Source organism: Phoxinus phoxinus, assembly GCF_949152265.1.
Source record: "Phoxinus phoxinus genome assembly, chromosome: 15".
In the NCBI taxonomy this organism is placed as follows: domain Eukaryota; kingdom Metazoa; phylum Chordata; class Actinopteri; order Cypriniformes; family Leuciscidae; genus Phoxinus; species Phoxinus phoxinus.
This window is the reverse complement of record NC_136890.1, coordinates 29117632-29135094: the sequence shown is the minus strand read 5'-3', so window position 1 is coordinate 29135094 and position 17463 is coordinate 29117632. Positions and strand designations below refer to the sequence as shown.

Below are 17463 nucleotides of genomic sequence, written 5' to 3'. Positions count from 1 at the left end.
ATCATAGGCAGATATCTGGAGATCACGTCTTCTTCTTCTTCTTCTTTGTCGGTTTTATGGCAGGTAGCACCAACATTAAGGTGCATTATCGCCACCTACTGTATTGGAGTGTGGACCAGAGTTTAAAATAAATAAAACAACTAAAATATAAAACCATAATACTTCTCTATATTCTCTTAATCAGCTCTGTTCTCTTAAGATATAAAAATAAGCTCTCTAATCCATACGTAATTAAATGTTTAAGCTTTACTTCTTCCCTTCGCTTCATTTTAAGTTCATTTTTCATTAATTCTCTCTCATTTATATACTTTTGACAATCACAAATAACATGTTCTACTGATTCCTCCTCCCCACAATACTCACATAATCCTGTTGGATGTTTATTTATTATTTTTAATGTTTTATTCAGCATCGTATGTCCCACCCTTATTCTTGTTAAAATATTTTCCTCTTTAGTGCTTCTTTTATAATCCTCAGTACTCCTACTTCTCGCTGTATTTTGTATAGATGACGTCCTGTATTTACTGTATCCCATATATGTTGCCACTCTTTTGTGATGTATGTTTTGATAACTGCTTTTGCCTCATATTTACTAAATGATATATTCATGATCTCCTCCTTCTCCAATGCATTTTTAGCTAATCTATCCACCTCTTCGTTACCCTTTATCCCTCTATGTGCCGGTATCCACATAAATATTATCATGATGTTTTTAATCTTAAATCTGTACAGAATTTCATATATCTCATTCCTGGAGATCACGTGATCACGTATTTTGCAGATAAAAAAAACAAGTGTACGAAAAATTTAAAACGATCTGCCAACTAATTTTTTTTATTTAAAGCTCATTATATGCATTAATTTTCATGCTAAATAATAAATCACAAGTCACAGACAAACATACAGTAGGATCAATACTTTGTCTTCTTAAAGGGAACCCCCAAAAAAAAAAAATTCTGTCATTTACTCACCCCTAAGCTGCTCCAAACCAGTATGAATTAATTTCTTCTGCTTAACACAAAAGATGGTATTTTGAAGAATGTCGGTGATCAAAGGGTTGATGGGCCCCACTGACTTCCATAGTATTCCTCAGTATGATATTCTTCAAAATATCTTCTTTTGTGTTCAGCAGAAGAAAAGTTCATACAGGTTTGAAACAAGGGTGAGTAAATGACAGAATTTTATTTTTGGGTGAAATATCACTTTAATAGGCTACATTAGAATTGAAAGTTTAATTTGTTGTTGATGTAACATTATTTAGCAGCTGGGGGCTTTGCTCATGAGCAAGTCAAGTTAAAGTTTTGTAGATTAGAAGAAACATGAAGTATTAAAATATTATATTCCCAAGTGTGATGGGGGAGTTAGTAACCAACCAAGTTGCATTTTAATCACTTTAGAGTAAATTCTTGCTTCATGTCAAGCTAATAAGCAGTGTGCAGTATTTTGGGAAAAGATCAAAGACAAAACACCCAATTAAGAAAGACATTACAAATACCTCAAGACCCACAGACCACTAATTGCAAGTGAACAACCACAGTTGAATGTAAAAAGTTTACAACAAAGTTACTTTGAACAATTTAAAAAAAACTAAAAAAAAAAGTTAAATGTTCAAGGTTAAGCAAAAGATAAGCCATACTTCACCAAATGAAATGAAATATAACTATATTACACTGTCCAATACAGGTCCCTACAACTATGTCTACAGTTTGATCGAATGACATGAGACAGGAATAAAAAGTGACAAAATCAAGACCAAATGTGTGCCGTTTGACCAATCCAAGTCATTATTTCAGCATTTTATTGAGTATTTTAAAAAAGAAGATATTACAAAGAGTAGACCATGACAATTAAGATGAACTAAATGTCCATCTGGTAGTCATACATAAGACACAAAAAAAAAGATTATAAAATGACAATACAGCCACGAGCATTGCAAAACTATTTTTATGTATATAGTGAACACAAACGAGTTACTGATCTCCAGTTGAAATTGACTTTTTTGCTCTTGGTGCAAAATCATGAACTACACTATTGCTCATTTGTGTTTTATAAAGACGATTTCCCCATTCATCAGGAAAACGGGAACAAAGTGATCATTAAAAAAAACACTATGTCACACTTTGGTGATCATTTGCTTTTCCAAAGTGTGCAGAGTTTCAAGATGCTGCTTTCATCTTTCAAAAGTCCTGTCGAATATTCTCTTTGTTCTCATCGCCCTGTTGCTGTTTCATCTGTGCCACTTCATTCTCCAGCTGAACGATGGCTCGCTCAATCTCATAGTTCTTACTAACGAGGGACACCCAGCTGCAGAAATACAAGCAGAAACGTTAACTAAATGCATTTAGATTTGCTCATAAAATATTTTGCATTTCATATAAGAACATAAATGAAGTACTGACTTTGACTCAAGTTCTCGCAGTTTTGCTCCTCCACCCAGCTGGTCATTTTTGCGCTGCCAGTTCAGATCCTGTATCTGCTTTCTGGAATGAGAACAGAAGCACATTGGGGGGGAAATTACTATAAACCTGTTAATAGGCAACAGCTTCATAATAAGGCCCCGTTTACACCTGGTATTAAGATGCGTTTTGGTCGATCGGATCACTTGTAGATGGACACATTCCCATTTACACCTAGTATTTTAATCAGTCTCTGTTGTCCACTTACAACCACACAGTCCTGATTTCTTCAAGGGGATGGTCTATGGGCAGAAATGTATTGGCTTCTAATAATGAAATGAAGGGAAATTTTAACAGAACATATGAATATGAATCAAACCCACACACGTATATTTCACACTAAAGTTGAAAAAAATGTTTTTTAAAAGAATATAAATTAAATTTAACGGAAAAAAACTAAACATCTTTTCTAAATTTACTGAAACAGAGCACCAATAATTTTAGTTTTAGATAAACAAAATAATCTTACATTTTCAGAGTTTAAGTAGTAGATCCTAACACATTGTCCATACAACATATGAATGGGTTTACAAAAATGCAATAAGTTTAAAGTTGTAATACAAAAGATCCTGAGTGTTTCCTGAAGCGCCTCTCACACCAGCGTTTCACAATCTGTGAGTCAGAGGAGTGTGTTCAGTGATCAGGATGAGGCATTGTGAATCTTTTGCTAGTGCTAAATTTATTTCAAAGTGTAATCTTTAAAGTTTAATGAAATCTTTTAAAAATAAAAGATTTTTTAAATAAATTCAATTAATTCTTTAAAGTCAAAAACAAATATTCTACATCAATGGTCTGTGGAAAAACTTGACTTAAAGTATATTTTTATTTATCAGGGGAAAAAAGAGAGAGAGAGAGAGACAATGAAGACATTTAGAGCCGATGATGCCTCAGGCCGCCCGTGAAGCAGCACAGATGCGACTCACATCAGGACTCAACAATGCTCTTATTTAGTTTAAGTTGTATCTTTGAGATAATCACACGGCTTTCTATAACAATGATTTTTGTACTGTAACTGCATATTCTATCCCGTACACCAAAACACGATCATCACAGAAAACTGAATTTTTACATTTTCAAAATAAATTAATTTTATATAATTTCTAAGCTGTTTTGCGCACACACACAGAAGTAATTTATATTTTTAAATCAAATGATTATAAATAAAGTATATAACTCCATGAATAATAAATATGTTACTTAAATGTTTTCAAACAATTTAAACAGTTTTAGCAAAATTAAGTTTTAAATTGAACTACATAATTTCATTTATATTCTTTTAAAGGTACATTGTGTAGGAATTTCTCCCATCTAGCGGTGAAATCGTATTTTGCATTCAAACGAATAGTGCTCTCTAGCGCCTCGCTTTTTCCAAATGTAGCCGTTATGTACCAAGAAGCTATGACAACAATAGCCCTTCGTTGGGTTTAACTATACATGTTCAAAAGTTATGCTGCCTATATAATGAATTACACAACCAAGCAATGAAAAAAAGCTTGTAATTTAGACCGTAACATTGACTTACTTACCTGTCGAGAAGAAAGCTTTCAAAGTCTTTCTCCTTCATTAGCTCTTTCCAACTGGGTAAAGCTATCTAGTTATTTACCCTCGTTTTGAATTTGCCGGTCACGTTTCCTTTTAAATTCAATTTTGGCATTTCTCCTGTGGCTCGGCATAAGTATGATCCTGAATTATGAAGTACCGTGCAGTGCAGCCTTTCAAATTTACCGTGGCAGTGACACGCATTACGCCTCTCTCCTTGTCAGTTTCTGCTGGTTTCAGTCACGTGACGCTGGCTCTGAACGAAAACGCGTTGTGGAAACGCGTTGAGGTAGCCTAGTACTTTTTGTCCCTATCTGCTATTATAGTTTTTCAAGATGGCGGAACGACATGGAAGCCTCCGTGGAGTTACCCGTCCCATGTAAATAAAGATAAGAAATTCTTCGCATTCGAGGATAAGTCGGATAATTGGGAGAGGTAATTGTACACCATTGAGGACATATTTATGAATAAAGACATTGATTTTAGCTAATAAAAATACTTAAACTACACAGTGTACCTTTAAAGAACAGAATGTTTTTCAACTTTAGTTAATGTGAAGTGTGTGTGTGTGTGTTTCATACTCATGATATGTTCTGTTAAATTTTTCCTTCATTTCATTATTAGAAACCCTCTTTTTTGTCACTTCCAAAGTCCCCAGCGATTCCCCTGAGATGGAATGCGGATCTGCATGTCATAACTCAAAAATAACATTCAGAACTTCCATTATAACATGTCAAAGTTCAAAATTAATCAATGGACATAATATACTCACAAGGTCATAGACATTCCAATTATCCAATTAAAACCAAGGTCAAAGTAATTCTACTGCTTTTCCAGATCTTGCAAACTAATTGGCAAAATAAGCTTGTGCAATTTACATAATAAACGTGACTGGAAAAACATGCTCTGATAGCCGTAAGACCAATCCGAAATCAGGAATGGTGAGAGAACATTGTGTTTTGGTACGTTTTTCATATTCAAACCAAACTTGGGTCTTTAGCCGACAGTTCAAATCCCGTCTGGCTAGCGCACTTCCAATAATGTTTATGCATTTGGTCAGTAGGCGGCCTTTTGTGGCTCTTCGAAAACATTCGACCACATGAGCGTTTTCGTAGTGAAAGCAATCCGGTCAGATGGGTTTTCGACTACCTCTGGAAGTGGTCAAAAGTGGACAAGCACGAAATGTTTACACTTGTATTTAGCGTTGTCCACTTATGATCTGATCGACCAAAACGCATCTTAATACCAGGTGTAAATAGGGCCTAAGATTAATTTTAAAAGTTAAGCTAATTAAATAGTTTGAGCACAACCACAATCCACAACATCCATATATAAAGTAAATTGTCTTGACCTACAACTTACCTAACCTTCTGCAGTTCCTTTTGTGCATTTTCAATCATTAAGGCCAAGTTACTGTTTCACAGAGAGAACAAACAATTATGATCGACATTAAATCCAGCAATTGCACAAAAAAACCTCACAATTGCTTTCAGTTTCTAATAATAAAAAATTAAATAAAAATCACACCAGAAAATAATGAAATAGGTTTTTAAATTAAAGTCTAGAGCCTGCAAATAGTGTTCAAAACTGACTTTGACCCCTTAAACAATATAACACAGATGTATAGTAGTGGCCAAAAGTGATATCCAACCTAGGAAAATCTACATCTTCACCCTTTATTCAAATATGATTTTGTAAGCATATTGCGAAGTTGTACTTGGAGTTTTTATTTGTGATAACTCAATGAAACATGTCAAACTGTGCAAACTGGAGACCTTTTTTTTTTGACAGGTCGTCAAAAAAAGAATTTATCATATTCCCTCACAGATTTCTGATAGAGACTCACATCTTGAATAGACTGACTCAATGCTCTCTACTTACTCATTAGACACCTTCCATGCATTAGTTCCATACTGGGCCATGAGCTCAAGGTTCTCAATGCGCACTGCCTGGTGCTCCAGCTGGGCCATGGAGTTGTTGACACTCTCCTGCCATGCTGTGATGTCATTCTTCTGCCCAGACGATGGAGCAGGAAGCTCATATCTAGGAAGACAAGCACAAGCACGTAAGATCTAACAGCAAGCACCACACTTTAAGACTATTTGGATGAGCTCTTTACTGTATGGGAACTCAAAACTATCTGCACTGCACTTGTATGCTGTCAACAATGAAGCTAGTTCCATTATTTACATGTGCAATAGATCACAATAGCAGGATAATGGATAGTGTAATATTTCACTGGGAAATTGGCTATTAACAAAAGCCTTTTATAATGAAACTGTTGGGATAAAAAAATAATTACTTCCAGATCTGTTACAATCTTTAAATATTACAGCGGTTTCTCCTACCAAAAAGATCATAAAACTAATTCATATGAATTTAGCGGTTTCGTCCAAATTTTCTGAAGAGACTCGATGGCTTTAAATGATGAACAGATTTAATTTAGCCTTTTATCCACATATATACATTGATCAGCAAACATAAACAGAAGCTCAACCGAACATGCTAGATGCGCAAGAACAAACCTCTCGGGGAAGCTCAAACGTGCTGCGTAACACGAGAATGAACCTCATTGGTTCTTGCAGAAGCTCAAACGTGCTGCATAACACGAGAATGAACCTCATTGGTTCTTGCAGAAGCTCAAACGTGCTGCATAACACGAGAATGAACCTCATTGGTTCTCGCACATCAAGCAAACATGCGTCTGATATGCATCTGATATGTCTGTTGAATATTGTTTATTATAATGCGAATAAAAGCCTACATTAAATTTGTTTATCATATAAAGCGATCGTGTATCTTCATAAAATTTTGGACTAAACTGCTCAATTCAATTCATATGGATTAGTTTTAAGATCGCTTTATGAACTTTTTGAAGTGTCAAATGGTAGTTGCCTAGCTCTCTATGAAGGGACAAAAATCTCTCAAATTTCATCAAAAAGATCTTTATTTGTGTTCTGAAGATGAACGAAAGGGTTTGGAACCACATGAGGGCGAGTAATCATTTTTTGGGTGAACTATCCCTTTAAGAAGGACACAAAAAGACAAGTTCACGACCTGAAACAGAAGTTTTGCTCAGTAAACTTAACGTTACCTCTTCATACTGAGCAGCTCCATGGGTTGACGGGCAGCCAGTCTTTCAAACTCATTCCTTATGATCTCCGTCTAATGAGAACAACACAACACTTAAATTAGGGTGTTAACATGTAGATTTTGGCAAAATAAAAGCAGAAATTGTCTTTTTCTTATACCTCAAAGGCAGAGAAATCTGGTGTGGCCAGGTAACTCAAATAGTTCTTGGTTGGTCTGTATCGTCTTGTCTCTTCTTCCACCAAAGCAGCTGCCTGAAATTGATCAAAACCGATTAATTAAAGTTATATGTAATTCTATAGCATACGTAACCCAGAAAATGTTAAGTTTAAACAGCCAAATTGTCTCATTTAAAAACCAGAAGTAACGTTAGTTAGACGCAGCCGTTAGCTATCTGCCTTGTGCCAGCAGGTCAAATACTTATTTATCGTCGTTTTAAATAGACAGAAAAGACAAAAGTAAATGTTCAGTATACTTACGGCTTCTCTGACCCCTGGAGCATCATAACCCTGGTCGAAATACGGCAGAGCATCAACAAAAACATCACCAGCGACTGAAGCCGGTCCTGCCATCCTTTACTCTACAAACACACGCTTCGCGCTCTGCTTCTATTATGATTCGATGGACTGACTGAAGAACATCAGCGCCCCGTTGTGTACCGGAGGATATACTTCGAAAGTTTGACGCAACTGTTACACGTGTTATTATTGTTTTATGTTTAACCCATTCATGCATTAATTATGACAAACCTTATAGTCAGGATTTTTCCCTAAGTCTTTTTTATTGCTCTTAGGGCATGAAAAACAAGATCTGAACTTTTTTACACATATTTTACAGAGATTTTCAAATTTCAGATGTCAACTTGACAGTAGCGTTTTTTGGTTTTAACTGAAGAGATACGCCTACTGTATTTACATGTTAGTAACACAGTAATACTGTGTGTATTTAACAAACCAATGTTAATATACATGTATTATATAAAATCATGTGAAAACTATAAAATACCAAAAAAATATAATACAGCTTCAATGTTCCTGTTCGACCAGCAGACGAAAAAACTTAATACAACATCTTTGATATGAGAACATGAGGATGTGATTCCGTTAAAGATAGGAGGTACAACTCTGTGGAAACCCAACATCTGTCTGCATGACATAAACCAAGTGAGGAAGCTCTAAAACTTTTGAATTTCTGAACATACTGGATTCTTTTTATTATGAGTAGGCTATTGTTATTGAGTCCTGCTTCACTAGTTTAGTTCGGCGTATATCAATTGTAAATTCCAGTAGGCTGTTAGTAGGAAACGATCATGCTCCCTCCACTTTACCGCTATTAGCGAATAATTCTCTTATTGATGAAAATGGCCAAATTTCTACCATAGCTCTCCTCTCTGAGAAAACCTCATAGGCCTACTGAAATCTACATTGAACAGGTGTTTTCAATCTCATCTGAAATGTGTTGAGGGTAATACGTAATCAGATTACTTTTTTATGTAACGAGTAAAGTAACGCATTCAAGTAGCATTCATTGCGTAATCAGATTACTTTTGCTGTAACGAGTAGGCCTATACGCATAACTTGCATTGCGTAATCAGATTACTTTTTTAATATAACTGCCTTCTAATTACACACCAATACATTTACAACCAAACATGTTACTGGAGATGAAGTATTTCCAAGAACAACAGTATGAAATGCAGCTGAATTATAGCTAGTGATGCATGATGTCCTATTTAGTGGAGAGATGATTCATCAGAATTTCATCCCATACTAAAGTGAATACTTGGAAAATTTAACAATATGACTCCTTAGAGATGTTACTTTGTGTTATTGATTTGTTTGTTTATTACCTGCGTCTCCTAGTAGGCCTATAGAAGGAATGGATGGATATTCTAGCGCCATCTTGGTTTGGAGAAAAAAATCCACATACAACTATTTGCCACTTGATGGCAGTGTATAAGATGATGTACTAGTGTCTACGGTCTTGGTTGACACTTGGGTTGGTCTGTGCAAATATGCAATCAAAAACCATGCATAAGCAAGAAATTGCTTTTTGAATAGCTGTCCACTGTAGTAATCTCTATATGCACGAAAGGGATAAACATACTAGAAAAGTCATGTAATGTCAAAGACAAATGGCTGAAACTGTTAGTTTGTAGCCCCCAAATTCACATATCTGCTAGTTTTAATAATACACTTTAATTTTAAGTTTATATATTTTAAACCAATTCATTCTGGGTATTCTTATTCACTGGACATTCATTCAAATGTCTCATTTTCACAACAAGATCACATTGTTTGATTCACACTGTCTGCCCACCTCTGCATCTAAAATGTTTTTATTTTCAAATGTTACAAGAAGTCTTGTTTGTCTACAAAAGAAAAAAAAACTGTACAAAATGTAAAATGCTCTGATAAAATGAAACATCTGCATTGATATTTCGCAAAAAGCAAAAGTGGAAAAAAATAAATGTTTGACATTTCTGTACAAATGAAGAATCATAAATTAATTATTAAAGGGGAATATCCTTCATCATATTTTCTTTTAAACTAAGTTTCCAGTTGGAAAAAGGTTTAAGGTTAAAACTTAAGCTTACCTTATTGTCTGGTTTAATAAGACAAAATCATGTAAGACATCAGAAATGGACATTAACCCAAACCTTATTATGCATTCATAGTCAGTTTTTTCCTTATCTATCAAAATGACAATAACATGAGAGACTCCTCCCTTTCCTCTTTGTTCTAATTCAGTTGTCTTTGTTCCTTGTGCTTGTAAACTAATTTCCAGTCTTTTCCTCTTTTGTGACGGGCGGCAAATCCAAGCCGGAGAATTTTCAGGGCAGAACAAGTTGATTGCGGTCTTGACCTCATCTCCACCCTCGCGTGTTCGCTACGGGAGAGGAACTGACATGCTGGTTGAGTCATCACATGCTTTTGAAGAAGAAGGAAAAAAAACGTGGCCGCTCATACTTGGCGTCTGACACCGTTCTCTATTTCTTCTGCAGAAATTTCATTTTATTCCCTGCAAACAAACATTTTTGTGAGTAAAAAACAAAACAAAAAATAAGTCTGTCTTCATCTTTTTATTCAAGACAAATGGAAAAGCAGAAAAAGATTTACCAAGCCCCTTGAGAAATTTATTGACTCCACTGGGTTCAGGTTCAGGATATGAATCCAAATAATCTGCAGCTCTCGCTTCAAACAACCCTGTTAAACGACAACAACATTTTCCTCTCATTACTTAAAGGAACAGTTCATCCTAAAAATGCCAACTTTAACCAGGAATATTCCTTCTCTCACCTTTAACACCTCCCTTTCTGAGCTCTCGGTCATGAATGAAACCAGCAAACATCTGCGTGTCCATGAAGAGCTGAAGAAACTGCCGCACTCCTCGGGAAGGATGAGATTTCCTGAAAGCGTCTCTCTGCAGCTCTCGGGTCCCACCGGGTCCTACGTCGCTCATATTGAGAGAATAATGTCCGACCAGCTCAACAAAGAACCACACGAACGCCTCTGACACCAAAGTGCTCAGGTCTGACTCCTCTGTTAGGAAAATAAAACCGCAATATGACACGGATAATGCACAGCGTAAAATAAACATTAAAGGGGATTTATTATGCCCGTTTTCAAAGTCTACTAGAAAAAGTTTTCATACTTGAATATTTAAAAAACACATACATTTTCACATATTTTACAATGTTGCAGCACCTCTCTTCCCAGTCAGTCAGTAATGCTCTGAACTGCATTTTTTTTAAAAGCATCATGAGCTAAGTTTATCATAGAGTCCATTAGTAGCAATGGTCTACAATGGGACACGCATCCCTGTTTAGTTTGACTCTATGAAGCCTTTCCTTACGTAAAGTGCAATGTGCTCTGATTGGTCGGCTGGACCAGTGTGTTGTGATTGGTCAACCTCTTCCAGCGTGTTTCAGAAATGTCACACACCTTACCATAACTGAGTTTCAACACGCTACTAACGCAACTCAACCAGGCCTCTCCCTTTTTTGCCTATGCCTTGGATAGGAATTATTTAAATGAGGAATATTGTGATGTTTCCAGAAAAAAACTCAAGACTACAATTGAGGCATTTAAGGGAGTTCAGAAACAGTCCTTTTACTGATATAGATAATAACTCCCTTTGGAGTGACTGTGTTTTGTAACTTTGCAGACCATTTTCATGCTCAAACAGCAACATTACACACTAAAGAAAGTAAAAAAATGTAATGCCTTTAAACAGACACTTAAAGAGCCCATAAAATCAGATTTTGAGGCATTTACCCATCTCTATTAGCTTTATGGCCATTTATATGCCCCCTCTAGGGGAAAAAAAATATTGGTTTTTGGTTCATGTTCAAAATTTTTCAATCAAATGCTCTCTAGAAGGAGAATGTCAAACATGATTGCCTATTTAACAAAAAGAAACCTAAACCTTCCTGTTTTAAGAGGAAATATGTCACCACAGGAAAGAAAATGTGCTCACCAAGGCATTGCATTGGTCCTTTAATATTTAGCATAACCAGCAAGTGACCGTTTACCATTGGACCAGCTAAACAAAGCATCTATACATCTGAACTGATCTGATGGCATGTTCCTGACCTCACTGGCCTTGTTTAACGGTTGGTTACTCATCACATCATGAATGTACAGACAATAGATTTCAAAAGGTGAACAACTCATTTGACACATCAAGACAACATACCAAACCTCCAAACCAGTTTAAAACTGAACTTTGGGTTTGGCTGTGAAGGGAATAACGGCACGCGTGATGAGTCTAACCTCCTTTTCTGTCCCTTGTGTTTTGTTCTAGTATCTCCTCCCTGTTCTCCAGTATCTCCTGAAGCGCTGCCTGCAGCTTTCTAGGTAAGATACAGTCCTCATCTCCAAGCTAGGACAAAAGAAGGGAGGCAAAGATGAATGTAAGAGCAAATTTAGGAAAGAAACATAAATATTGATATAGAGACCAGATGGATGAGTCGCCCATGATTGCATTTCACATAACAACTTATCAGTAATTAGAAACTGAAAGTGCAAATTAACAGCCAAAAGATATGAATTATAATTAATCAGGTATTACTGCATGCAACAATAAAGATATGATCTGTGTCTGATGTACACTGCCGTTCAAATTTTGGGATCAGTAAGATTTGTAAGCAATGGCAGTAAATACATTTATACTGTTAAAAAATATTTCTATTTCAAATAAATTCTGTACTTTTTTATTCATTAAAGAGGACTGAAAAATAATAATTAGTTTCCACAAAGATATTTAGCAGCACAACAGTTTTCAACATTGATAATAATAAGAAATGTTTAGTTCAGATTTTTATAATGTCTTGAGTCAGAGGTTGCTATATATTTTCTCCTCCCCTGCTGTGAAATGGATGGGCTTAAATCCACAGTTTAAATCCACAGGATGCTTTCCTGTGACATATCACACATGTGCACTTCAACACTGAAAATAAAGATAGTTCATTTCATTAAGTTTTAAATAAAAGATTATTGAAGTACATTTTACAAGAAAATTGTATTTTAGTCTTTCTACTTCAATATTTAATTTCAATGTGTTACCTGCCATTTCTTTGTAATTATTTGTGAAATTTACTAGTAATTTTTGAGAAACTTCTCAAAATAAACCCTACAGCATTTTTTAAAGTGAATAAGCCCACAAAAGCAGGTTAATGCGTTTACTTTCTGGGAGAAATCGGGGTAATGTGCAAAAATCTAGTTGTGTCGATCAGTTTATGCTAAAGCAGTTTATGACCTTACTCCGATAAAGGAAATGGGTTAACGCATTTACATAACCACATGTATTGTCAGCTTATTAAGCTTAATTGGGTTAAGAATGTGCGTGTAAACATGCTCACTGAAGACTGAAGTAATGGCTGCTTAAAATTCAGCTTTGCTATTTTAAAATATATTGAAATATTTAAAATGTAATATTTCACAATATTACAGTATTTTTGATCAAATAAATGCAACCTTGGTGATTAAAAGAGACTTCTTTAAAAAACATTTTAAAAAAATCTTATCAACCCCAAACTTTTGAATGGTAGTGCATGAGAGAAATTTTGTTAACAGTGTAAATATGGCCAAAAAGATCACTTAAAACCACCACATTTGTGTCTTTGACTGACAATTAAGTTCAGCTACTCAGGCCCTGACTTGAGTTTCAGACCAAACCCTCACAAACACACTTTCAAAAGGACACACCCTTGTAGTTTTAGAAAACTAAAACCTGCATACACACCTGAATGACAAACTTGTCAGCACCCAAATCCACAATAAGCACCTGAAAGAATGAGACAAAATGAAAAAAGAAGGATGGAAGGTTAAAATCATAACAGAATGCAAGAACCCATTAGTACAAAGTTAAACGTATGTGTCTTTCATGCTCTTTCAAAACAGAAAGCATTAAAAAAAACTCCTATGCATTCAAGTCACTATATGGACCAGACAGAAACCTCAGATGGCAAGCTTGTATAACTTTCTAAAGTTCATCAGGTTCTTAAAACAAGACAAATGCAATCTTGTGTTCACTAAAAACTTTTGGAGTTATGAATATTTTTATTTAGCACACATATTTTAGCACCTTAAATGCTAAACAAGTACTGTACTACTTTGTCACCAAGTCGAAGAGTATACTAAACTTGGAGCATCTTATAGATATGATTTGATACTTTATACCTCTGCCAAATAGTAATGGGGAATTTCTTGGGAATTTCAAGCTGTTAAACAATGGAAACAATTCAAGGCATGACAGTTATTAAATTAAACTCCGGCCGTGGTCATAATCAAATCTCAGAGCTCTCCACTGTTGTTTAGAAGCATCTTATATGGGATCCATGACAGCGTCCTAAAAAATCCCCTTCTGGCAGTCTGTGTTCCAAAAGCCAGATGAGTCCAAGTAAGAAAGTTCATGTAAAACTTGAATGTTTTTAATCTTCTGAAGTAAAACACTCTAAAGTTCATAACCCAGTCAAATTACTGAAACTAATATGGGAAAATGGCTAGAAATCAATGGTTGTGATGTCAACCCTGAACACATGTTCAACTATATTTGCACATCAACACTTATTCAGTGTTCAAAGTGTAGCCAATCATAACAGATCATTTAAATAAAGATCGTTACTATATAGCTCAGAAAGAGGGTTGAGATTATCACTTAAAAAGTCTCAACCTCACCCTTAAGTCATTCCAAACCTGTATGAATTTCTTTCTTCTGCTGAACACAAAAGAAGATATTTTGAAGAATGTCGGTAACCAAACAGTTGATGGGCCCCATTGACTTATGTAGTATATTTTTCCCATACTATAAGTCAATGGGGCCCATCAACTATTTGGTTACCGACATTCTTCAAAATATCTTATTTTGTGTTCAGCAGAAGAAAGAAATTCATACAGGTTTGGAATGACTTGAGGGAGATTAAATGATGACAGAATTTTAGTTTTTGTGTGAACTATCCCTTTAAATATGGCAACTCACCTCCTCGATGGGCATATCCAGCACCTGAGGCAGGGATGGAGACAGCGCCCCCATTACAAAAGGAGTGGGAGAGCAGCATATGTCCAGCATGCATACAGGGAGCACTGGTACAAACGTGTGCTGCCATGTGAAGGGATACAGTAGTGCCAAGGCAGAGTGAGCACATCGGGATAAGACACTGGCCAGAGACAAAGAGAGTTAGGTTAGAATATAATTCTAGTTGGCATTCAGAATGGTATATTTGGGTCTCAGCATGGGTAGCGGTCTGTACCTGAGTTTGTCTGCGATGAAGATCACCCTCCTCTCCAACAGCAGAGAAGCGAAGACCTGCAGGAGTCTGGTCACACTGAGACACTGCAGCAAACTCTCAAAGTCCACGTGCTCCAAACGAGAGTCCACCGGCCTGCACAGAGTCAGAACCTACGAATACGACAGACACACGATTCTACAAATATTGTGACAAACCTGTTCCTTGACATTTGAGTGATTAAAAAGGTTTCAAATAGGGAAGAAATTCTATGTAAAAGGCAACTATGAGGCAAAAAAAAAAAAACATTTGAATGTGTCAAGTGCCTAAAAACCATTATTGGAATTTGTAGAAATATATATTTTAAATAATTTTAACTATAAATATAATTAATTATCAGTATTGATAACATTTTATTAAAATACTTATTTAATATTTTAAGCATCAGTACAAAATATAACAAATGTGCATTTAATTTGTTTTTATTTTAATGCTTGTTCCCTGATTTGTTGTCATTGGGGTTATTGTTAAAATGTTCAAATTAAATGTAAAAAAATTGTGTATTCTGAAAATACAAAAAGTTGTAGAAAGGTACATCCAAGGTCAAAAGTTCAGAGTTAAAAGTACATATGGTTTATTTATATATATTATAAAAACATCTATGAAAATCTCTCTATAAATATATTCTTTTTTACAAAATAATGTTATAATTTGCTTGTGTTTAAGATGTTACAGATACCATCATAAAAACAAATTTTTATTGATAATTCTTCACTGGTGTTTCACCAATTTTTTAATTTGTTAAATACATTAATTACAAAAAAAACTAAAAGTCATGTTGTCCTTTATAACTACTAATATCAAGAACATCACAATCATCTTTTATGGAATAAAAAGAACCAAACTAAATTCAAAAGTTCAACATTTTGCAAGCTTTTAAAAATCTATATTTTCTGAGGAATGTTTCGGAGAAAAATCACACTAAACGTAAACTAAAATTCTTTGCAGAGTTAAACGATACCTTACCTCATTGCCAGAGCCTGGCAGAAAGCTCTTGACAGTGATGGTGCGTCCAGGAGCGGGGAAGGGAGCTTCCATGACACTGTGCATGAAAGGATGAACCAAAGCAGGAGAAATCTCTCTCCTCCTCTCCACCTCCTCCAAGATCTACTCCCAAACATTTCAGGCAGTTACATTTCAGCATCAATCTAAAAGGATTTAGTGCCGATCAAACAGGAAATTCATATCTGGTCTCAGAAATGCCCCTGACCTTTGAGAACAGATTGAAGCAGCCCAGTCTGCTGATGATGCAGTGAACTTCGGGCAGTCTCTTCCCCTTCCCACCGGGCTGCAGAACACACAGGACAATAATCAAGGTTAGTGCATATTTTCCACTGAGAATACACAATATCCTCTCAATGAATATTATTTATTCACCTTCATGTTGTTCCAAACCTCCATGATGATTTATAGGGGCTTTCGCACCTGGTAATAATAATAATAATTTGTTACATTTATATAACGCTTTTTCCAGGACCTCAAAGCGCTTCACATATGGAAGGGGGGGGGATCTCCTCAACCACCACTAATGTGTAGCATCCACCTGGATGATGCGACGGCAGCCATATTGCACCAGAACGCCCACCACACACCAGCTTACTGGTGGTGATGAAGCCAATGGGGATGATTAGGAGGCCATGATGGACAGAGGCCAAGGGGCAAATTTGGCCAGGATGCCGGGGTTACACCCCTACTCTTTTTTGAAGGACATCCTGGGATTTTTAATGACCACAGAGAGTCAGGACCTCGGTTTAACGTCTCATCCGAAGGACAGGTAGTTATTGTAACTTAGTTAAAGGATCTAGCCACCAGGGTGGTTCCCCGAGAACTAAATGTTCTGCCATTTTCCCAGTTGCATTCGCACCACCAGTAGGAACTCTGAAGTGAAGTGAGCTGGCCGACAGCGACGTTAAGCGAGGCATTCAACAACGCCAACAACTGGAGAATAAAGCATGCCATGATCAGAGCTGTGTTTTTGTTGCGTGTCATGGGTTTCGTGATAACGGAGATGTCGACTTATAGGTAATGCGATGGAAAAAGCTAAAAAGGAGGGCTAAGAGACTAAAAATCTCCTATGACAACTTGCGGTGCTACATCTCATCGAGGCTGAAAAAAGAACAACGCTGCAGACAAAGGCAACAGGTAAATGATGTCAACATAAGCTTTGTATGATTATGTCTTGTTTATGTCCAGTGTGAAATAAACTGTGCGTACGCACAGTTTAAAAAAAAAGGTGTTTCGTATGGCATGTGTTTGACCAATCAACGTACAATTGTGCTGAGACTACTCTTAGCCTCAGACGTCACAACCACGGACCGTTGGCTGAACGTCTGATGCATATGGCACACAAAACTGGAAACACTTCAGGAGTTTCGAAGTCGTCATCTGATTTGTTGAATTCTACAGGATTTCCAGGAGACGTGTGTGTTGCATACTTTAACGGTCTGCCTGGAAACAAAGATGCCGTGATGCCAAACCCACTCATGGAAGAACAACGCCATTGTGTTTACAACTGTGACAATGAGCGCTTATCAGGATCAACGAAATGCTGGATTTTCAAAAGAATGTGAAGTATGTACAGTTTGCAGC

The 17463-nt window shown here is 36.1% G+C and overlaps 2 protein-coding genes across 4 annotated transcripts in view; both read right to left on the bottom strand.

The window, feature by feature from the left end:
- Positions 1 to 1761: 1761 nt before the first annotated feature.
- On the bottom strand, positions 1762 to 8477 carry bcas2 (BCAS2 pre-mRNA processing factor). Its single transcript, XM_079637186.1, has 8 exons — positions 8377 to 8477; positions 7565 to 8226; positions 7247 to 7339; positions 7090 to 7160; positions 5877 to 6038; positions 5358 to 5408; positions 2400 to 2480; positions 1762 to 2304 (listed from the first exon to the last, which is right to left on the bottom strand). The coding sequence occupies exons 2-8, from the start codon at positions 7655 to 7657 to the stop codon at positions 2178 to 2180; spliced, it is 678 nt and encodes a 225-aa protein (XP_079493312.1). The 5' UTR covers positions 7658 to 8226; positions 8377 to 8477; the 3' UTR covers positions 1762 to 2177.
- dennd2c (DENN/MADD domain containing 2C) overlaps positions 8377 to 17463 on the bottom strand; it is a 23324-nt gene continuing 14237 nt past the window's right edge. For all 3 annotated transcript variants that reach the window (XM_079637183.1, XM_079637184.1, XM_079637185.1), the window contains 9 exons: positions 16085 to 16162; positions 15841 to 15981; positions 14839 to 14987; positions 14568 to 14745; positions 13332 to 13373; positions 11861 to 11969; positions 10385 to 10627; positions 10205 to 10291; positions 8377 to 10106 (listed from right to left, as the gene is read on the bottom strand). In XM_079637183.1, coding sequence (XP_079493309.1) covers positions 10075 to 10106; positions 10205 to 10291; positions 10385 to 10627; positions 11861 to 11969; positions 13332 to 13373; positions 14568 to 14745; positions 14839 to 14987; positions 15841 to 15981; positions 16085 to 16162 — 1059 coding nt within the window. In that variant the 3' untranslated portion in view covers positions 8377 to 10074. The remainder of the gene's footprint in view (positions 10107 to 10204; positions 10292 to 10384; positions 10628 to 11860; positions 11970 to 13331; positions 13374 to 14567; positions 14746 to 14838; positions 14988 to 15840; positions 15982 to 16084; positions 16163 to 17463) is intronic.

What these genes read in the sequence shown, in the direction of transcription:
- bcas2 (XM_079637186.1), bottom strand. Translation starts at nt 7,657, where the DNA reads ATGGCAGGACCGGCTTCAGTCGCTGGTGATGTTTTTGTTGATGCTCTG. An exon ending in CAGATTTCTCTGCCTTTGAG is followed by an intron (nt 7,161 to 7,246) that starts GTATAAGAAAAA and finishes TGTTCTCATTAG; the next exon opens with ACGGAGATCATAAGGAATGA. An exon ending in GAGCTGCTCAGTATGAAGAG is followed by an intron (nt 6,039 to 7,089) that starts GTAACGTTAAGT and finishes TTGTCTTCCTAG; the next exon opens with ATATGAGCTTCCTGCTCCAT.